At 43.3% G+C, this 23,409-nt stretch overlaps 1 protein-coding gene and 1 non-coding gene across 3 annotated transcripts in view; one reads left to right on the forward strand and one right to left on the reverse strand.

Moving 5' to 3' along the window:
- Nucleotides 1-23,409, forward strand: part of GAREM1 (GRB2 associated regulator of MAPK1 subtype 1) — a 141,537-nt gene that overhangs the window by 116,373 nt on the left and 1,755 nt on the right. For both annotated transcript variants that reach the window (XM_065399323.1, XM_065399324.1), the window contains exons 4-5: nt 250-1,428; nt 14,618-14,784. In XM_065399323.1, coding sequence (XP_065255395.1) covers nt 250-1,428; nt 14,618-14,784 — 1,346 coding nt within the window. The remainder of the gene's footprint in view (nt 1-249; nt 1,429-14,617; nt 14,785-23,409) is intronic.
- Nucleotides 23,106-23,178, reverse strand: TRNAK-UUU (transfer RNA lysine (anticodon UUU)). Its single transcript has one exon. It is a non-coding gene; the product is annotated as a tRNA-Lys (tRNA).

Here is a 23,409-nt window from a genome sequence, read left to right on the forward strand (position 1 = left end):
TACTTTTTTCTCAAGCAAAACCATAGTAATGTGTGGTGCATATTAGAAATTTTACTTGTACAGATTTTCATGATAAAATTCTTGTTTGACTCTATTAAAGTTATTAAAATAAATTAATTTACAGTTTCTTTCGAGATGTAATCTCCCATCCTACTATCCAATCCCACCTAAATAGACTTGGTATGAATTCAGGTGCTGTCTTCACTGTGCAGGGAGAAATATTTTTATTTGTTTATATTTGTATTGCAGGTGGCTTCGGGTGAATGCAATGAAGACACAGAGGTTTATAATATCACCCTCAGCACTGGGGATGAACTCACTTTAATGGGACAAGCGGAAATCCTTTATGCAAAAACGTCCAAGGAAAAATCACGACTCAACACCATCTTCAAGAAAATTGGGAAACTTAATTCCATCAGCAAGCTAGGCAGAGGCAAAATGCCGTGTCTCATCTGCATGAACCATAGGACCAATGAAAGCATTAGCCTTCCTTTCCAGTGCAAGGGCAGATTTAGCACCCGCAGTCCACTGGAGCTACAGATGCAAGAAGGTGAGCACACAATTCGCAATATAGTAGAAAAAACAAGGTTGCCTGTTAATGTAACTGTGCCAAGCCCCACACCAAGAAACCCTTATGACCTGCATTTTATCCGCGAAGGGCATAGATACAAGTTTGTCAACATTCAAACCAAGACTGTGGTGGTTTGTTGTGTGCTGCGTGGTAACAAAGTTATTCCAATGCATTTTCCCTTGCACTTGACTCTTCCAAAGTTTAGCCTCCCAGAGAGTCTTGTGAAGGGGGAGCTGTGGCATGAAACCTTGGTCCAGCACTGGTTTAATATCTGCCAGGAACAGTTTGACATAGATGAATATTCCCGAGCAGTGCGAGATGTGAAAACTGACTGGAATGAAGATTGTAAGAGCCCTAAGAAAAGTCGATGCACTGGGCACAATCATGTGCCCAATTCTCTCAGCTATGCCCGGGATGAACTAACGCAGTCCTTTCACCGTCTCTCAGTTTGCGTTTATGGAAACAACTTGCATGGAAATAGTGAAGTGAACCTTCATGGGTGCAGAGATTTGTGTAGCGAGTGGGCCCTGTTTTCTCATGATGCTCTTCAGTACCAGGACTCTGGTGATAGTAGCAGTGACTACCTTTTTCCTGAAGTTAGTGAAGAATCAATGTTTCTACCTGGAAAACCAGAACTCCCTTATGAAGAACTGTGGCTGGACCAAGAATCTGGGAAGCCCAACGATCAGCCTCTTACTCGCTCACTAAGTGAAAAAACCAAATGTGATAATTACAGAAGTTCTTTCCGGTCAAAGGGCGGTACTGCATCTCTTCCTATACCTGGAACTCTAGCAGCAGCAACAAAATCTTCAGATGTTTCCCTACCTCCACCTCCGGTGCCTCCCAAATCAGAAGCTGTAAGTCAGTGTTATTTATTTTTATTTATTTATTTATTTTTAACTGAGTGTGCACTTGGGGAATCATTAGGGCAAGACCCAGTCTTGAGATGGGGAAAGGAGAAATGTATATTGTAATCTAATCCTTGCCACGTGAAAATCATAACATAGGATTGATTTTAAAACAAATTAACAACTAACATTTAATCCCTATACTTTGGGATGTATATTGCCTTGGTTACTGCTCTTACAAATAAGGATTCGCAGATCCTAAATGAGCCCTTCACTTTTCCAATTATACCTCCCCTTCAATGCCTCACATTTTGCTCAAGCTTTTTGTTGTTGAAGTATGTTGGACGTGAACCCATTCAGAATACCTTCACGTCATCCTCGATTCAACTACAGAGATTGCTGCACAGTGATACTTCAGTATTTTCAATGTGTATCTTGAGTTAATAGTTTGTCACAGTGAACAATTCACTTAAATTTGAAAATGATCATAGATTCCTTTCTCCTCCATTATAAACCTGACTGTATTTTGGAGTATACTTAAACCATCCTCCTCAATCCCAGCCTTTACCAAAACAAAACCAATCTTATCCCTGGGTAAATTCCCCCTCTGCCCCATAGGAAAGTCTGAGGCAAACTGGACAAGGTATTTGTGAGATAGAAGAGTTCAAAAGTCAAGGAGTCCTTTGCTTTTGAGACATTTTTCCTAACTTGGTTTGGTCAAAAGTCACATTTCTAAAACAGCTGGCCTAGAAATTCCAAATTTTGCAGTAATAGATTGGTCTTGGTGAAGACAGGTGCCTTGAGCTAATGCTGGATTTTTTAGGGAGAAAGTGTTGATTATTAAAAGGAGCTTACATTTAAAGTTGGAACCCTGCAGAGTTCTTAGCTCATGAGCCTTGATTATTACTTTTTTACACAGCTTGTTTTTTCTCTGGCAGGGTTCATAATACAAACTCTGTAGTAGTTATTCCGCCTCCTAATACTACCCTGGAATTTGTTTAAAGATACCTCTGCCCCTGGGACTCACACTTAGGAGCTCCCCCAATCTCCTTAAACAGGCTTGGGTGGAGATTATAACCTTGCATGGGTTGCTGTTACTGAGACTTTCTTAAACATTTTTAAAATCAAAGAAACTCTTAGCCAAAAGGCTCTGATTAGGAATTATTACAAAGTTTGTACCTATCCTGGGTGATTCCTGACCTTCTTTCAAGTTTAACTAATGAAGAAAATTTTACGGAGTCTAAACACCTTCATAAAACCAAAAAGAACCGAACCCTCTCCCTCTCAACCCCCTCCCAACTATTATTAACCCTTTGCACATACACATCTGCAAATATACTTATCCACTTGCACATAGTGGTGATACGTTATCAACTGTGGGGGCAATGACAGTGCTGGAGAAGTACACATACAGAACTGGAGACCCAGGATGAGGCCGTCCTGAAAAGCAGTACCCATTCCACAAGCTGGAACTGCAGCATTATGTAACCCGTAAACAGAACTCCAAGAGCTGTGCTAACAAACGGTTGGAGATGCACAATTACAATGTTTTGACAATGCTATGTGTATTGTCAAAACAAGTGGCCATGTTAACTTCAGCTGCATTCCAAATGGAAGACAAATGAGCTTCCTGGAAAGAACAGAAGTCCATGGGAGCAGGGTAGATTGGTAGGGAGAGGTGGACAGAGGTGACAGAACCAATATTCTTGACCTAGTGCCTCGACCCCAGAGGATGGGGGTTCACTGCCGTGAGGGCCTGGGAAGGGGTTATACCAAGAAGGTATCTTTACTCCTGGATCACAAGGGAGAGGCACAATAAGGGGGCCATCTCTGGTCCTCAAGGAAGGAAGCTGGAGGGAGAGAGAATCTTTTCTCCCTTTTCTTCCGAGACCTCTGCAGGGAAGTGCCATAAAGCAGCAAACAGGAGAGAGAATGGATGCCAAAAAACTAGGGATACTAATATCTCCCAAATATACTTTACTGCTTTTGGGTGGCTGCTATTTAAAAGTGAAGAATATTTTATTTGTCCTTCACTAAAAACTAGTCTTTTATAGTCATACACTTTTTAGCAACTATGTCGGTTCCAATGACTCTACTTTTTTCTCAAGCAAAACCATAGTAATGTGTGGTGCATATTAGAAATTTTACTTGTACAGATTTTCATGATAAAATTCTTCACTTTCTTATTGAACAGTATACAATTACTCTCAACTTGGTAGTTTATAATGCTAAATAAAAGCACCTGAAATACAGAAACCTTAATTCAATATTGTTCTGGGTTAGTATGACTGAGTTCGGTGAATAGATATTTCCATGAACGATGCCTTTTAAAGTCATCTTGAAAGTATGTCTTGGTGGTGTGTGTTACTTATCAAGGCGTGCGTAATATTTGGCTGAGCAACTTCAGCAATTTTAGTATATTTCTTGCCATGAAATGGAACCAATTTCTGCTAAAATTATTAATATACATTTTCAGACAGAGTTGGGTGTTTATCTGATGTATGGAATGAATCAGAATCAGTTTTGTGCCTTCCTGGAACAGCTCTAGAAAGAACATCAGCCACCTACTGACTTCATCAGTGGGCTAGGGTTGAAAAGATGTTTGTTCGGTTTCCATGTGAAGTATGTATAGAGCAAGTAGAGCTCAGTAGCTGCTAGTGAACATATGGTTTTGTCATCACTCCCTTAAAATGATATTTGATAGTATGTCTCCATCAAACTTGGCTAATGCTTGTACTTCTGCATACAAAACATTTAAAATATACATTAAAAAGGAAAAAAATGGTTTGTGGGACACTTAACTATTTTAGAAGTTTGATCTTTTTTTCTCATCTACAAGATTATCAAAAGATTTTAATCCTATGTGAAAACAATACAATGTATTCTGTAAATATTGTATTAGAAAAATTTTAATAGTGAAAATAAATAGGAAGTCAAGTCACTCCTAAAAGACTTAATGCTGGGTGGAGTCTCTGGTGTGTTTATTTTTTTAAGCATGTGCAGCATGGGGTATACTGGAAGAGTCAAGTTCATGTAAACAAAAAACATTGAAAAAATATATTTAGGAAAAGCTGAGGTTTTAAGTGGAGAACCCTGTTTATTTGATTTTTAGCCATGAATTTTTTTCTGCTTTTAAAACTGTAGGCGAGATGTATTCTGTATCATGGACACATTTTTCAGAAGCTCCTATGTCACTTAGCTGCTTCTGAAAATTTTACCCCACGTGGTTACAATGGCGGAAGGCTGTGACTCTGGCAGACCAGGTGCCAAGGCCCTAGGTCTCACCTGAACAATGACACACACATAGCTGGAACCACTCTGCTTCACCCGTGCCTTAGTAGTGTGAAAATAGGTATTAGAATTAAAGAATGTGTTTAGACTTTATGGAATGCTTGTAAGTCACTGCATGCATTAATCTCACTTATAATTTCTGTATCCAATGTTATAAGTAATATCACAGCAAAATGACCAAGTATTATTACTTTATCAACTACAATTGGTTAATAACATAATAAAAGCATCCTTATTCAGGAATCGTCAATGGACTCCAAAATGTCTACAGCATGGGGCCTGGAGTGTAGAGGGTGGAGGATCTGAAATAGTGATTCCCAAAGACTCTTCAAGCTATTTTGTCTAACCCTGGCAAAGCAAACATATGCAACTAACTAATTTGACCAGGTCTGTTGACCAATAGCTAAAAGATCATCCATTTTTAGAAATGAAAGAATAAAAAACGGTTACCTACCTCTAACTGTTGTTCTTCTAGATATGATGCAGACATGTACCCCAGGCACTGGAACTGGAGAACTTTGCCTAGCAGTGCCCATAGGGGCAACTGCACTCACGCTCTGAGGCCTTAGCCCCTTCCTTGGTCATATAAAGGTGCCACTGTTCTGACCCCTTCAGTTCCTTCACACCAAATGTTAGAAGTTCAGACTCTGATGCAGAGGGGATGGTGGGTGGTAGTGGAATGCACGTCTGCATCGCGTCTTGAACAGCAGCAGTTACAGGTGGCTAACCGTTTTTTCTTCTTCGAGTAGATACAGCCACGTATTTTATGTAGGTGACTTGAAAGCAGTATTTGCAGGAGGTGTCTATTTTAGGAAGGACTGCAGTGTTGCCTTCCCAAAGTTTGCATCTGATCTGGACACAATGCTGTAATGACACAATGGTTTGCAGAAGTATGCTCAAAGGATCAACTGGCTTCCCTGCAAATGTCCAATATAGGAGTGTCATTTAGATATGCCATTGACGTCGCCTGAGCTCTTGTGGAATGAGCTCATACCATTTGTGGACTACTTCATATCTGTTGTGATATAGGAAGTTATCCCACCTGGAGATTGACTGTGGAGAGACTGCTTCATTTGGTCCTCATATAAAACAAACAGATGCAGTGAAGAACAGAAAGGTTTAGTTCTGTCCAGATAAAATACTAGACATCGCCTGACTTACAAAATGTGGAGACGGTGCTCCTCTGGCATTGAATGCATCTTAAGGGAGAACACCGGTAAATATATAACTTGGTTCAAATGAAACTGGGAAACTACCTTAGATAAAAACTTAGGGTGCAGCCGCAGGGTCACTTTATCTTTGGAAAATCAATGTAAGGAGGCTCTTCCATCAAAGCCTGCAACTCGCACGCTCTCCTGGCAGATATTATCGCCACAAGGAAGGCCATTTGCTGACATAGAAGGGAGAAAGAAGAAGTTGCCAAAGGCTTGAATGCAGGTCCCATAAGAGCTGCTAAAACAGTTTTAAGGTCCCACAAAGTAACCAGCTCTGTAACCGATGAGTGGAGATGAATGACTCCTTTCAAGAACCTCACTCCCATGGGGTTTGAAAGCACCCACTTCCCATGGATAAGTGGATGAAATTCCAAAATTGCTGCCAGGTAGACTTTCAATGAACTCAGCATGAGGCCAGAAGATTGAAGGTGTATCAGATACTCCAAGATGTCCTGGATACAAGCCCGTGTTGGTTGAACTCCCCCAGCTATCGCCCATACTGTGAACTGCTTCCACTTGGCCACATAGGCTGCCCTGGTGGAGGGCTTCCTACTGTTAAGCAAGACTTGCCAGGTCGTCTCTTCCTCATCTAACCATGCAGCATCCACACTGTGAGATGCAGGGATGTTGGGAGCAAAACCTGACCGTGATGCAAGTCAGGAGGTTGGGGTGAAGAGGAAGGAATACGGGAGGCCGGATCAGTAGTGTGAGGAGGTCAGAAATCCAACGTTCTCTCGGCCACGTTGGAGCAATAAGCATGACACAGTCCATGATCGGAATAGGAGAAAAGGCGTACAAGAGTGCTGTTTCCCAGCTCAAGTGAAAAGCGTTGGCCAAGGAGGCTAGACTGAGACCCGCAACAGCTGGCATTTCTTGTTTTTGCTCATAGCACACAGGTTGATTGTCAGGATGCCCCAAACTGCAAAGATGGACCACAGGATGCTGGGCTTAAGAAAGGAGAAATTCCTGCCGAGGTGATCCAGCAGGTGATTGTAGATCCCGTGCAAGTGATCAGCCATGAGGGAAAGGTTCCCCTGATGCAAAACTGCCAGAACCTGATTGCCTCCTGACAAAGCATGTTGGAGTGTGCTTCCCCTGCCTGTTCACATAATACATTGCGGTGATATTGTTGGTGAGTATGAGAACTGCTAAGGCCTTGATGTGATCTTGAACGGTCTGAAAAGCATTGTAGATGGCATGAAGCTCCAGGACACTGATCGGTAGAGAAGCTTGCTGTTCTGACCACAGGCCTTCAACCTTCTGTGACTCCAGATGCACTGCCCAACCTATTAAGGAGACATCAATGACAATAGTTCTGGTCAGTGGAGACTGAGCAGAGGGATTGCCCTGGCACACGTTACAGCCAGCCCTGTAAGGAATTCAGGATTGGCAGAGGAAGATAGACCAGTCTGTCCAGGGGATGATGGTGCAGACGATAGAGCGACTTCAGCCACGTTTGAAGAGAAAAAAGGTGTAGCCTGGCATATTGGATTCCCTGTGTGCATGCAGCCATATGACCTAACAACCTCAGGCACACCCAGTCTGTGCTTGAGTATGTCTGTCCCAACACACAGCAAATCTCCTGAATCGTTCAATTGTCAGCAACGCACTTGAATTTGTAGAGTGGAATTTGTAAGCGGTCTTGTTGCGGCTTCTGACCACATATAGGGACGTCGCCTCATGGCTGAAATATATACTCCCAAAGCACGCAGAGTCGTTCTGGAGTCTTTAAACAATTGCATGGTTTCCTTGTTCTTTTCTGAAAACAAAACCCAGCCATCAAATGGTAAACCCTCAATGGTCTGTTGCACATTGGATGCAACGCCTGAGTTCTGTAGCCATAAAACCCTCTTGATGGTTGCAGCCGATGCCATAATCCTGGCCAAGGCATCCACTGTGGTGGCTAAAACTTCATTACAGGCAATTCTGGACAAACAGCCTGCTGAAATGAATGCTCTGAATTCTTCCCTGGAGGCTTCTGGCAACTTGTCCATGAACTTAGACATGACCATGAATTAACAAAGTCATGTTTGGAGAGCAATGCTTGTTGGTTTGTGATGCACATCTGCAGGGAAGAGACAGTATAAATCTTTCTCCCCATCAAGTTTGTCCTCTTGGACTCTGTCTTTGGTTGTAGATATATACCTTCCCAGCTGAGCCCTGTCATTTGCTGCAGTCTCCACCTGAGAGTAAGGGGCCCGGTGGGAGTAGAAACCATCAAACTCTTGTGTGGGAATGAATATCATTTCTCCAAATGCTTTGCTGTAGAGGAAAAAAAGTAGGAGTCTATCAGAAGGCCTTTTCAGGCTCCAGGAGAGCCTTATCTATTCAGACGGCTACTCTCCCTGGAGCTGATGCTTGGAGAATATCCAGGAGCTTATGCATATTCTCCTGGAGGAATTCTGACTGGATACCCAATGTAGCAGCCATGCGCTTCAGGAGGTCCTGATATACCTTGAAGTCCTCAGGCACCAAGGGAGAGGAAGATTCCAGCATGATACAAGGAGGCAGTTTGTTGTGTCAACAAGGGATCCTGTTTTGTTCCACAGGATCTGGACAGAAGAGCCCCGTAGGAGCACAGGGAACAGACTGGTGATCTTGCTGTGAAACTGGTCAAAGAGCAGGACCTCAGGGACCAAGGCGCGTCCCACGGATTCCAAGGAGGCCACAGGACACACAGATAAGGCATTGGTGGCCAGTAGGCCCTGGTCCCAGAGCCTCTGTCCTGACTGCAGGACAGATGCCGATCTCAGCACTGATAGTGATCCGTGGGTGATCTTTGGCGAGGAAGGGGAGGATGTCCCCAGTCTGGATCTTGAAGAATCCCAAAGGTTCTGTGGTGACAGTGGGGGGAGCCAGACCTGATAGAACAAACTGTTACCCGCACAAAATTCTCTGTTATATATATATATATACACACACACACTCTCTCTCTCTCTCTAGGGCACCCACCTTTACCCCTAGGGCTCAGGCGTAACCCTGTCAATTTAAGTACCCACACTTACCCAATTCCTAGGGCTCAGGGCGTAATTTTCTGTGGGTTTGCAGGATCTTTTACCAGTGGAAGAGCCTTACACAGTAATACTCTTATCCTCTATTTACTGACAATTATCAAGCAGAATACACATGCTAAGCCTATGCTGTGCTCACCAATCCTGATCAAGCAGGCGAACTTTCCCTGTTGGCTAGGCAAGGTCAGTCTCATCTGGATTCTGGTCACGGTCATGCAGAGGATTTTGAACTGCTCTGATCTTAGGCTCTTGGAGGTGAGTTCTTCCAGGTCTTTCCTTCTTATTATTCTTCTGTTCCTTCTCTGCTGGTCTCCTTCTTGGACCCCAGTTTATATAGTGAAACTTGAGTCCTGCTTAGCTATACCATGACCAATTATTTTACTAAAATTTTACTAACCAATCCTAACAACGTTCTCTACCCAATTATACCTCACCAACTTACTTAATTTACACCTAGCAAAATTATGTAACAGACAGAAACAATCAAAGAACCAGACAGAGGTCATACAGACAAACAATAGGGAAATGGGGACCACAACTATTGATAAGTGATTTCTTGCCAGACAGGATGCTATCAAACTAAGTTTTCTTTAACCATCTTAAGATCTGTTTCTTTATCTGGTGATGGTGGGTGCTATTAGGACGGGGTCTCCGTCTTAATAGCCTGATATTACATTGTTTTAATGTAATTGAGATGGAATGTGAGGATGTGACTTCCTGTATCCTGTGGCCTTATCCTGAATTAAACACAGGATGACAAGGTGATAGGTAGTAAGTGTAATTAATTGTGCCAATATCTCTTACTCTTTCAAGTAAAACAAACAAACAAAAATCATAACTCCTTGCCTGCTCCATGCATACAATGAGCTGCCCTGAACGGTCTCTCTCTGAGCCTAAGGGCATGTTGCAGAACACGCCATATTCACTTTGCTTAGTCTGGCTTCGTTTTTTTAAGTCCCTAGGCATTCTTGGGGGGCACAGCACTAAAATGGTTCAAGAATTTTATGCCTGAATTCAATAACAAACATAAGTAAAATTGATTCCAGTCTTTTAGCGAGAGAGCAAATAGGAGCCCTTAGAGCCAGATTTATTTCAGCATTTTGTGCTGTTGGGCATTTCCTGTCATTTTAACTTGCTCTGGTTTGAGAAAGGAATGTACTGAAATGTCCCTGTCCCTGATTTCCTTTTTAACATCAGTATTAAACGGGTTATTGCATTTGGGGAAGCATTGAAGTAAATTGCAAAAGTTTCCACATTTATTTTTTTTAAATAAATTAGATCACTTTAAACGCTAATTGCATGTTGCAGTGTTGCCAAGCTGTTAGTTCTGCAGCCATACAATTTCCACCTAAAGTGAGAATTTCCTTTGCTCCATTACATATTTAGCATAAGGCTGGATGCAGTATATGAAGGGCCTGTTTGTTACCTGTGGTGGGGATCATTACAAATATGTATGAGTAACTTTTACTCTGAATAAATTTATTCGGTGCAACTAGTCATGTGAGTAAAATTACTCTCCTTCAAAAGGGTTTGAGTCAGGTCCTTAGCCTCTTGGTCCATTCTATGAGGAAAGTTCCTGTGGGTTCTTCTAACTAGATATGGGCCCAAACTGAAACTTTGATAAAGGAAGAATAATTACAATAATGCACCAGTAGTCAAGAATTATGAAAACTGCTCTGATTATGACAATTGGGCCACTGCCTTGACTGTAGCTGTGACATAAGTGTAAGCTGAAAACATGGTGGGAGATGGAAATCCAACCTAACAGAATGAGTTTGTATTTTAGCAGGTTCCTTTGCCCTCATACTTTAACCCATTCGTGTTGCATATGTTGCTGGCGGTCTTGATCGCTGAATTTCTCTCTCTTTTCTCACCCCTCCTCCCCCCAAACACTGGAGTATATCTAACTCCCTTTTTGAGCTTGGAGGCTTGAGTCCATTTTTACTTTACACCACAAATAGAAGGAAAAATAATTAAGGCCATTTGCTAATTTACATGTAATGTGGTGTAATGGGTCACTTTTAGAGGTTACACTTATTTTTTCAGTGCTTGGCTTCTAAAGTACATCTGGATTTCCGCAGAGCTAAAATCAAGAACTTACTGTCAGACCTAACCTATAATATACCTGTAAAGATGTGTATTGTTGTGATAAACCTAAACCCTCTTTCAGCAGAATTAATGAAGACTGAGAACAAGGGTGTATTAAGTTCAGTTCCCTTGTCAATTCCCCTGAGCTTCTATGACCGATCTGGTAGTAGAAGTAGAAATAGACTTCCTAAATTGTAGGTCGGCCTAACTGAAAGTGTTTGTACTTTAGTGGTTAAGGATGGCAGGGAAGGCAGGACTGGTTACAATGCGCCCTCTGCTGGCTGGCACAAAGAACTTACACATATTTTCCATCAAAACCACTAGAGCAAGAATGCAAGACAGCAGCAAAAAGTGAAAATGGCAACCAGAATAAAGAGTCAGATATCCCAACTAGTCTGTTTCAGTTCTGCAGTGCTACTGCATCTGCTCTGGAGTGTTACACTGCTCTACAGCCAAAATGCTTCTGAAATAAATGTAGTCAAACTTTACTAATTCTGGGTCACTGAGAACGAAAATGATGCTTAAAATTGTTGATTGGCTCTAGTTTTCAAGATATGCTATTGGGTCAGTATATACGACCCTTGACTTGGGAATGGCGGAGGATAAGTGAGTTATAAAGGGAAGGGATCTCAATTTAAACCAGAAATGACTAAAATACATCTTTGACTGGATCTATGAATAAATCTATGACTGGGTTTGGACAGTACTTGCTTTTTAGGCAAAACAATGAATGATGCAATCTGAAGCTGGTATTGCGTCATACATGATATGAATTGCATCATGTTATTCCTAGAAGTCATGGATGATGCAATCATAACGAAGCTTACATCACTCTGCTGAACAAATTGCCCTATATCAGCTCTAGAAATCATACAGTGTCGTGCTCTCTTATTTGTCAGTGTTTGATTTGCAAAGGGACACATTTCTGTTTAGCCAAAGTGAGCAGAGATGCCTCGTACTTGTGTGGACAGTGCAGATAACTTCTGCTATGTTTGTGGTGAAGTGACTTTTGCATCACAAAAGCGCAGTATAACCACTATGGTTAAGAAAGCCTATCACCTTTATTTTGGCTGCAAAACTGGAGATCAGGACAAGAGGTGGGCCCCACACATATGCTGCAACACTTGTGCAACAAATCTTCGCCAGTGGTTGAACAGGAAAAGGAAATCTATGCCTTTTTGCAGTGCCAATGATTTGGAGAGAGCCAACAGATCATACCAGCAATTGTTACTTCTGCATGGTGCCTCCAGTTGGGAAAGGTGTGTCAAAGAAGAAAAAGTGGACTGTGCATTATCCAAACATTCCATCAGCTATACGCCCAGTATCCCACGGAGAAGGACTGCCGGTTCCTGATACACCAGAATCATTCTCACTTGAGTCAGATGAGGAAGAGGATGAAACTTCTGGTCCTGAACCATCAATGTCACAGGACCCACATTTTCTCCCATCCTTCTCCTCTGAACCACACCTCATATCACAAGGTGAACTGAATGACCTTGTCAGGGATTTGGAACTACCCAAGAGTAAGGCAGAGCTGTTGGGCTCCAGACTACAGCAGTGGAATCTCCTGGCAGGTGATGTTAGGGTTTCCATGTTCCGTGACCGTCAAAAGGATCTTGTCCCATTCTTCTTCATGGAAGGTGAACTTGTAGCCTGCAACAACATCGATGGTGTGATGGCAGCCCTCAACATCGTTCACGATCCAGATGAGTGGAGACTGTTCATTGATTCATCGAAGACGAGTCTTAAAGCTGTTTTACTGCATAATGGCAATGTTTTGCCATCAATTCCAGTTGGTCATGCAGTCCATATGAAGGAAACCTATGACAACATGAAACAACTTTTGAGGTGCATAAACTATGACCAACATCAGTGGCAGCTTTGTGGCGATTTGAAGGTTGTTGCTCTCTTGCTTGGTCTGCAGACTGGCTACACAAAGTACTGCTGTTTTCTCTGCGAATGGGATAATCGTGCAAGAGATTCCCACTACATCAAGAAAGATTGGCCACTCCGACAGTCATTAGAGCCTGGGAGGAAAAGTGTTCAGCATCCACCACTTGTTGAATCAAGGAAGATTTTGTTACCACCCTTACACATCAAGCTGGGTCTGATGAACTTTGTCAAGGTCATTGACAAAACACAAGCAGCTTTCAAGTACCTCCGTGGAAAATTTCCCAGGTTAAGTGAAGCTAAGATAAAGGAAGGTGTCTTTGTTGGTTCTCAGATTCGTGAACTTCTTCGAGATGATGCATTTGACCATGCACTGCGTGGCAAGGAAAAGACGGCATGGAAAGCCTTCCAGTTAGTGGCAATAAATTTTCTCGGAAACAACAAGGCAGACAACTACAGGTTGTTGGTGGAAAACCTCCTCAAGGCATACAAAAGCCTTGGTTGCAACATGTCACTAAAGATACATTTTTTTGCACTCTCATCTAGATTTTTTTCCACCGAACTGCGGAGCAGTGAGCGACGAGCACGGCGAGCGATTTCACCAGGACATTGCAACAATGGAGAAACGCTATCAGGGCAAATGGAGCCCATCAATGCTTGCAGACTATTGCTGGACAGTGACAAGAGATGCTCCATTTAATGAATACAAGAGACAAGCCAAGAACCGCCGAGTAGACACTGAATAGGACTAAACTATGTACATAATAGTTTTTTGCCTTTTGTTTCATAATAAATTTTATTTATATAACCCTTTTGCTGATTTTTAAAGTGTTACATAAACAGGACAGGTGAAATATTATCATGTAAAGCAACCATAAACACATGAAAAGACCTAGGTTTACAATTTATGATTAAAACTCTACTATCTACACAATATACATAGACATAAAATGTAAAAACTTAAATATCTTAGAAACAGTAGCCAATCAGTTGTTTTAATTGTCATATTTGAATTCAGCTCATCAAAATACATAATAAATAGCACATTTTATCTCTGAAGCAGACGACTTCTCAAAAATTGTAGACCAGTGTTATCAAATGTATCCTGTGGTACGTATGGCATACATTAGCAGAAGTGTATCTGAGTGATAGAAGGTGGGAATTAGCCCAACGTGTGGTGGCTTTTTCAGTACTAATTCTAAACTGTCATGAAGCATTGAAACCTATTTAGATACTGTCACTTTCTATCTTAGGCGGGATCACTACAACTAACTAAACTGCATTGGCAAACAGATTTTTTCAAATGGCTCGTTCCCCTACAATACATACAGTACCTGAAATGGTCAGTGTAACCTTCTACACCGCTTAAAGTTTCCTTTAAACAATTCCAATCTTCATTCTTTTGAATGAACAGATGTAAAACTAGTGAAATAAAAGTACATAAAAACATACACTAGTAACTTTACTTTGCCAGTAATAAGACCTCCTGGTTGCAAACTTTTTGTAAGCTTTTGTCTCCTCTAGCGGGTACTTAAGACAGACATATATTTGGCGATAAAGTATTGTTTACCACTAGCATTTTCTTCTCCTTTCTTTTTATTATTTCCTTCCAAGGTAGAAACCTGAACTGACAGGTTCCATCTGGTGGAGACTGTTGTTACTTGGGTTCTCAAGCTATTTGCTAAATGTTCTTTTCTAATATAGGTAAGAGAGGAATGCAGGCTCCTCAATGCTCCACCTGTTCCACCACGAAGTTCAAAGCCCTCGTCCACCAGTCCTTCCATTCCTCCTCGCACAATCAAACCAGCACGGCAACAGACTCGTTCTCCTAGCCCTACGCTGTCTTACTATTCTTCAGGATTGCACAACATGTATGTATTTGAGCTATGAAATCCAAATATTTCCCTCTATAGGGAAATACTGTTTGTCTATGAATTTTTACATTTTTAACTATTCTGAAACTAGCCCGATGAATGTTTTTTTAAAAGTTTTCTGTTAACATATGATGCATGTTGGTGTCACTGCTTCCTGTTAGGGGTTAACTTGGTGAAGTGCTCTTTTTTAAAATACTCAAAACAAAGCAAACTCACATAAGCAATTAATTTAATTATACATGAAAAGTATTACTTAATACTTGCATATATTACCATAGGTGTGCAGAGTACAAGATAGAAAATCTATCCTAAATTTCAAGGGAAATCATATACAATTCTGTATAACACTTAATTTAAAACAATCTATGAAGAGAATGTTAACACCGGGGGGTAAACATGCAAGCCCAAAAATACTAAAGTTAGCTTGTATGTGCAACCTTAACTCTGTGCAAAATCTTATTAAATATCCTAGCAACATGTTTGTCATCACCCATGCTTTGTACATTGCTCTTAAACATTTGTATTAAAGTTATATTTATTTAGATGCAGGTATCAAGTATCGGGGGTAGCCGTGTTAGTCTGTATCTACAAAAACAACAAGGAGTCCAGTGACACCTTAAAGACTAACAGATTTATTTGGGCATAAGCTTTCATGGGTAAAAAACCCACTTCTGAATTGGGTTTATTGCCAAACCCTTCTGAAGTGGGTTTTTTACCCACGAAAGCTTATACCCAAATAAATCTGTTAGTCTTTAAGGTGCCACCGGACTCCTTAGATGCAGGTAGTAAACTATGAAGCTAATTTATGTTGGAATTACCATGCTAACTCAGACCAGTGGGGCGGTCCTACTGTTGGGAAGCATGTAGTAGGCAGATTATGGAATTGCCTGCCTATTGGGAAAGCTGGTTTCCTAGACTTCCCTTGTTAGAGGTCAGCATATGCCTTTAAGCATGAAGGTTTATGTACCTGTTCAACGTAACTGAATGTTCTCACTGTTCATATAAACGTCTAGTGATCTCTTCCTAAGCCCTACTAGATCCCTGCCTCCTTTAAGTCCTGTGGCACTGAGTTCCAGTAGGGTTGTTTCTGGCGAATGGGAGGGGGTGTCAATAAACATCTTCAAAAGTATTTCCTTGTATTGATCTTTATTGTTTACATTTTTTAAAAGATGTCATTAAATAGTTCCTTGTTCTTGTATTGTGGCAGAAGATAAACAGGAACAACCAATTTATTTTCTCTGTCCTGTTCATTTTGTACACCCCATGATGTCCTCTCTTACCAATTACCCTCGTAAACTAGACGGGCCTCGAGCTGGATTCTCTAGTCTGCCAAGGCCACTTTGCGCAGCCTAAGGCTAGGTCTACACTACCCGCCTGAACCGGCGGGTAGAAATCGACCTCTCGGGGATCGAATTATCGCGTCTCGTCGGGACGTGACAATCGATCCCCGAATCGACGCTCTTACTCCACCAGCGGAGGTGGGAGTAAGCGCCGTCGACGGGAAGCCGCAGAGGTCGATTTTGCCACCGTCCTTACAGCGGGGTAAGTCGGCTGCGATACGTCGAATTCAGCTACGCTATTCGCGTAGCTGAATTTGCGTATCTTAAATCAACCCCCCCCTGTAGTGAAGACCTGCCCTAAGTGGCACCAAATGCCCGTAAAGTAGTAGGAGATGAACAATGGAGAATGACCTTCATGTGCAGGGGTGCTCTCTTCTGTCATAAACCTGCCACATACACTAGCTGCCTCCCCCTTATGCGTAGTACACAGAGAAGGGTGGTGAAGGGTGTCGGAGGCAGAATAGGGAGAGGGAGGAGATGCGTTGGGGAGGAGCTCCGCTATGTCTGATCCCCCACTGGTGTAAGTTAGGGCTGCCCCTGTTCAGCTATAACGTGTGCTGGGGTGGCATGGTTCTGAATCAGTGAGCACAGCTGGCTCTCTGCAGCCCCTCTCAGCACTCTGTCTTAGCACACAGTGTCATTATAGAATACCATAGTATTTGCACTGTTTTCCATCTCATTCCTTATACAGACTAACTTTTCTTTTTTCTTTTTGACCACTGCTGCACACTGAGCAGAGGTTTCCATTGAGCTGTCACACAGAGATGCCCAAGTATCTTTCCTGAGTTATCCATTGTTGGGTTGTTAAGGTTTGTCTACACAGAATTCCCCTGCCTGTGTATACATACTCGTGCTAGCTCTCATCAAGCTGAGACCAATGGGTATGTACTCGGCCGTGCCTCGGCTGCCACTACCCTCGCTACCGCGGCTACGTTGCTATTTATGCTTGCACTAGCTCGATGAGAGTTAGGGCGAGTCTGTACATGAGCAGGGGAATCACACCCCTAGCTTGCAGTGTAGACACAGCCTAAGGGCATGGCTACACTTGCAGATGTAGAGCGCTGTGAGTTAAACCAGCCCTCGGAGACCACAGCAGGGAAAGTGCTGCAGTGTGTTCACACTGACAGCTGCAAGCGCACTGGCGTGGCCACATTTGCAGCACTTGCTCTGGCATTGGGAGTGGTGCATTATGGGCAGCTATCCCACAGAGCACCTCTTCCCATTCTGGCACTGTGGCTTGTGGGAAGGGGGAGGGAAGCTGCGGGACATTCTGGGTTCTGTCCCAATGCCCCATGATGCATCGCTTCGCATCCCAGCAATCCCTGTGCTTCCGTCCACATTTGGCGCCATCTTTCAACATTTTTTGTACTGCGCGCTCTGTCTTCCCTTTCGATCTGTGGGAATGGATCCCGAACTGCTGAGGAATATGCTGATGGGTCTCGCCAGCATGTCACGAATTGCAGTCGAGTTACTCCTTAAGCTACAAACTGACAGTGAGGAGTCTGAGGATGATGTCGACTCGCGTAACGCATACGACACGAGATGCTTGTGGCATTCACAGACATGCTCACCACCATGGAACGCCGCTTTTGGGCTTGGGAAACAAGCACTGAGTGATGGGATCACATCGTCATGCAAGTCTGGGATGATGAGCAGTGGCTGCAGAACTTTCAGATGAGAAAAGCCACTTTAATGGGACTGTGTGATGAGCTCGCCCCCACCCTGCGGTGCAAGGACACGAGATTGAGAGCTGCCCTGCCGGTGGAGAAGCAGGTGGCTATTGCAATCTGGAAGCTGACAACTCCAGACAGCTACCGATCAGTCACTAACCAGTTTGGAGTTTGAAAGTCGACTGGTTGGAATCGTGTTGATGCAAGTTTGCAGGGCCATTAATCGCATCCTGCTCAGAAGAACCGTGACTCTGGGTAACATGCATGACATTGTGGCTGGCTTTGCACAAATGGGTTTCCTTAACTGCGGAGGGGCGATAGATGGGACGCATATTCCAATTCTGGCACCAGCCCACCTAGCCTCCAAGTACGTTAATCAGAAGGGGTATTTCGCTATGGTTCTCCAGGCGCTTGTGGATCACCATGGGCATTTCATTGACATTAATGCAGGCTGGTCTGGAAAAGTGCATGACGCATGGCCTGTTCAGGAAGCTGTAAGCCGGGCTTTCTTCCCAGACCAGAAGATCACCGTAGGGGAAGTCAAAATGTCTATTGTAATCCTTGGAGACCCTGCTTACCCTTTAATGCCGTGGCTCATGAAACCCTACACAACCCTTTAATGCAATAATAAAGAATGTTTTCAAAGCCAAAAAATTCATTTATTGAAAAGAAACACAACTGCTTGGGAAACGGAAAGGGCATGACACATCTGCTGTGTGGGATGAGGGAGGGCGGTGGGGAACGGGACAATCACAGATTTGTGTATGTCCTGTTATCATACTCAGCTTCCTGTCTGGAGTGCCGTGCAATGAATGCTGCACTTCAGGCTGGCTAAAATGCAGGGTGATGGGGGTTGAGTGCAGTGGGTAAGGGTCGTAGTTTGCAGGGCTGGGTGGTGAAGCTACAGGTGTTGGAGGCAGCTGGTGGTGATAAGAACCCAGATGTGGGGGAAAGTGGGTTGGCGGTGACATGGGGCACAAGAGAGAGTTTTGAGACAGGGGGAGCGAGGCGGGTGCGGAAGTGCTCCGCCTGCATTGCTACAAGCGCTTGTATTGAGTCTGCTTGGTACTCCATTATGCTTAGCAGCCGCTCCGTGCTTTGGTGCCGGCGATCTGCATTCTGCTGGCGGACCCTCCTTTCACTCTCCCGCCACTCCTGCACTTTTTGATTTTCATTAAGGGACTGTTGCATGACTTCATGCAGCATGTCTTCTTTGCTTTTTCTCGTCCGCTTCCTGATTCTTTGGAGTCTTTCGGACGTTGATAACAAGGACGGCTGGGATTTCAAGGTTGCATCTGTAAAGCCAAAATGCAACACTTAACAGAGGCAGCATTGTTCATGCCAGACAGAGCAATGATTTGGCTGTACTTAAAGACAAGCACAGTGTACACAATAGCAGAAATTGCCCGTCCCAAAGCAAGCGCACATAACCCACAGGAGCCCCAAAATGGTGAGTAAGCACGGGGGCAAGGGGGACTGATTGTTTCACGGCCGTACTGTCCTGTGGGGTTCTGTGCCTTGGGGAGAGCCAACAGCTGCAGGGGCCCCTATACTGAACACTGTCCCCACATTTTCCACAGGAGTTCGTCCTGGAAGATATCTCTCTGCTGAGGGTGATCTGGGAAGCAAGGGAGGGGCTTCTACTACAATGCAGCTTCTGCCCTGGCCCATATGCAGCTTGCCTGTGTGCAGCAACGGTCTCCCCGCCCCTCACGGCACAGTGGCGCAGACATGTTAGCCTTACTGGGACAAGGAGCACAGTAGCTCTGCCAAGGAACCTGCGCAAGTGGATTGCCCAGTTTCTGCATGAGACCTTGGAAGAGATCACTGAGGCCAATTACCACAATGTGAGAGGGCACATCAACACCCTATTCCGCATCTAGGCATGCATGCAGCCCTAACCCTCCTCGCCCCAAGAGCCCACACCAAACAACTTCCTTCCCAAAATAAAAGCTGCTTACCGGGCATCTCCTCTGGTGTTTGTCCTGCCCCAAGCACCTTCTGCTGCGACTGGCTACCTTCCTCCTGGCTTGAAAACAGCTCCTGGCTGCATGCATCTAGGGATGCCGGGCTGTCTCCCTCCTCCTCAGCACCCTCGCTCCCGCTTTCCTCCTCCTCCTCCTGCCTTGTTGAACTGGGCTCTGAAGTGTCCATGGTGGTCTTCGGAGTGGAGGTGGGGTCACCCCCAAGTATCGTGTCCAGCTCTTTGTAGAAATGGCAGGTCGTGGGGGAAGCACCGGAACAGCTGTTTGCCTCGCACGGTTTGCGATAGGCATTCCACAGCTCCTTCACTTTAACCCGACATTGCACCTCATCCCGGTCATGGCCCCTGTCCATCATGGCCCTTGATATGTGCCCGAAGGTATCGTAATTCCTACGGCTGGAACGCAGCTTCCTCTCCCCAAACACTGATGAGGTCCAGCACCTCACCATTGCTCGATACTGGGGATCGCCTGGCGCGTGGAGGCATGGTCACCTAGAAAGATTGCTTCTCGTGGAGGTGGATTACCAGGAGCACTCCAGCCGCGGAGTCCGGGCGCTCTACATGCCTTGCCGGTGTGGACGCGTCATGAGTTAGGGCGCCTGGGGATGCTTTAATGCGCTCTACCTTGCAAGTGTAGCCAAGCCCTAAGTTAAATGTAGGCTCGGCAGAATTCAATTTTTATTTTTTTATAATTTCAGCAGATAATACTGATTATTTTTAAGCATTTTTTTCAGTTTTAATCAACTTAAATTTTCACAGTTGAAGGAAATGATTAGGGGGAGGGGTGTCACACAATAATTATTCAATGACAGTAGATGGTGGGATGCACAGAGGTAGAGGTTTATACTAAGTCCCTACGTCATTCGCAATATTGTGGAAGTTGCAATTCCTGAAATATTAGGCTTCTACCACCATTTTTATTTAATTATCTTACTTTGCACAGACCACAACTTTGTGTACATTTTGAGTGTGCAGTTAGTACTGCCCTAACATTCAATGCCTGTAAAATGTAAAAAGCTGAAGTGACTGGACTCGATTTCTACAGCAATTGTGTTAAGACTTTGTCTTCACTCTTTTATTTTTGAATGAATGTAATATAGTTGCAGCAAAATGTCTGGTTATCAAAAAAAAAAATTAGCAGGCATAACATAGTACTGGAATGTTATATCGTTCCAGCAAATTTTTCTTAAATTTTCTTGGCTTTTCCAAATTACAGCTATTAATAAAGGTCCATTATCACTTTTCCACTATTTTCCATGTCTTCTCTACAATTCAGCCATGATTGAAGATCATCCCACAATTCAAGTAGGGCCTTATTTATAACCATTAAAACACAAATTGTCAACATTACATGTTAAAATATATAAAGTAAATATGCTTAAATAAACCTCTAAGTTCTCAAGTATCAAAATCGATGGATAGTTAAAGAAAAATGCTTATTATTGGTGGAAATATTTTTTCGTGTGTATGTGTGTGTATGGTGAAATGGACATTTACTCACATTTTCTGATTAAAAACCCAGTCGTTCCAAGCCTAGTTAAGTGTATGAAAAATTCAAATGACTTTTCCCACCTCTGAGCTTGTTTGTCTCTGCTATACATGTAGGTATTTTGTAAATAATTCTGTTCATTTTAACTTTTCCAGTTTCCCTACTACTGAAGGAAGGTTTACTGGTCTGTCACTCCTAGGATTACCCCAAGCACTTAAAAAAAAAATAAAAAAAAAAATAGCTAAAACATTTACTACTCTCCTGTCTTCTATCATATACCTGATTTTAATAGGAGATTACAAAGTTTAGTAGGCAACTTTACTCCTTAATTCTTAAATCCCTCCAGCACTCTTGGATATAAATTATCTGATCCTGAGCTTAATTTACTAATTAGGACTATCCTTCCTAAAGTGCCCTTGAAAAGAAGAGGCAGTTGGCGTCATAGCTAACTTACTTGCAAATTTAAATGGGTTATACATAGCAGCAAACTTTTATTATTGCTATTGTTTTACTTGATCTGTATTATGTTGTATAAGTATGGTTGGTTGTGTACTTCTCACAGAAGTGACTTTCATGGATCCTGTCCAGTGCTTAATTTGTAATGAAAGAGGTGCCGGGGCTCAAGCAATTAGGTGACAGGACTCAAGCAATTGTTTTTCTTTCATAACTGACATGGCAAGCACTGAGGTGCTGGTGCTATGAACTGCCAAGCCTAGAGGTGCCGGAGCTCATCCCTGGCAAGCCCTGGCATAAATTAAGCACTGATCCTGTCTGACAGAGCATTGTAGTAATTTTAGATTTTAAACCTTTCAAGGCTTGGATTATTTGCCCAGTACAATGGGATTCCTGTTCTGATTGAGGCCATTAGTAAATAGCAATATTTACTGTTAGTAATAAAATACAGTAGTAGAAGATGCTACATATGTATGTAAGGTTGTAGAAGTGCTTCGATACCATGGTGCTTGGTATAAGAAGCTAGATTGGAGTTCATGGGGGAATGGATGATATTTGAGAAATAGTATGTAGTTTCTTTTGAGTCTTCTGGTGTTTCCTCCTTTCACTTGAGCTGGAAGAACCAGGCCAACAGTCTTTCTAATGATATCCTTGGGTACTTCAGCATCTCTCATTCAGGCTAGTGCCAAGAAGTGCAGATGTGCACAAAGATTAACAATGTTAATAATAAACGTAGGTAAGCTTTTTCAAATGTTAAAAGCTCTTCTGGCTTGGTTCTTACTTTCTGCACTACCCATCTTATGGCTAATGTAACGCCCAGCTTTAAAAAAGGGAAGGAGGAGGATCTGGGGAACTACAGGCCAGTCAGCCTCACCTCAGTCCCTGGAAAAATCATGGAGCAGGTCCTCAAGGAATCAATTCTGAAGCACTTAGAGGAGAGGAAAGTGATCAGGAACAGTCAGCATGGATTCACCAAGGGCAAGTCATGCCTGACTAACCTAATTGTCTTCTATGACACGATAACTGGCTCTGTGGATGAGGGGAAAGCAGTGGACGTGTTATTCCTTTACTTTAGCAAAGCTTTTGATACAGTCTTCCACAGTATTCTTGCCAGCAAGTTAAAGTAGTATGGGCTGGATGAGTGGACAGAAAGCTGGCTAGATTGTCAGGCTCAATGACTCCATAGAATATCAGGGTTGGAAGGGACCTCAGGAGGTCATCTAGTCCACCCCTCTGCTCAAAGCAGGACCAATCCCCAGACCCCTAAATGGCCCCCTCAAGGATTGAACTCTCAACCCTGGGTTTAGCGGGCTAATGCTCAAACCACTGAGCTATCCCTCCCCCCAGATGGATTCTGAAGTTTTTGTGGGACAGGTTCCCTCTGCCTGACGAGGAACTTGAACCCTGGACCCTCAGATTAAAAGTCTGATGCTCTACCAGCTGAGCTAGCCAAGCTCCATGTCTAGTTGGCAGCCGGTATCAAGTGGAGTGCGCCAAGGGTCGGTCCTGGGGCCGGTTTTGTTCAATGATCTGAAGGATGGCATGGATTGCACCCTCAGCAAGTTTGCAGATGACACTAAACTGGGAGGAGTGGTAGATAGGATACAGAGGGACCTAGACAAATTAGAGGATTGGGCCAAAAGAAATCTGATGCGGTTCAACAAGGACAAGTGCAGAATCCTGCAC

This window comes from Emys orbicularis, chromosome 2, assembly GCF_028017835.1.
Source record: "Emys orbicularis isolate rEmyOrb1 chromosome 2, rEmyOrb1.hap1, whole genome shotgun sequence".
Classification (NCBI taxonomy): Eukaryota; Metazoa; Chordata; order Testudines; family Emydidae; genus Emys; species Emys orbicularis.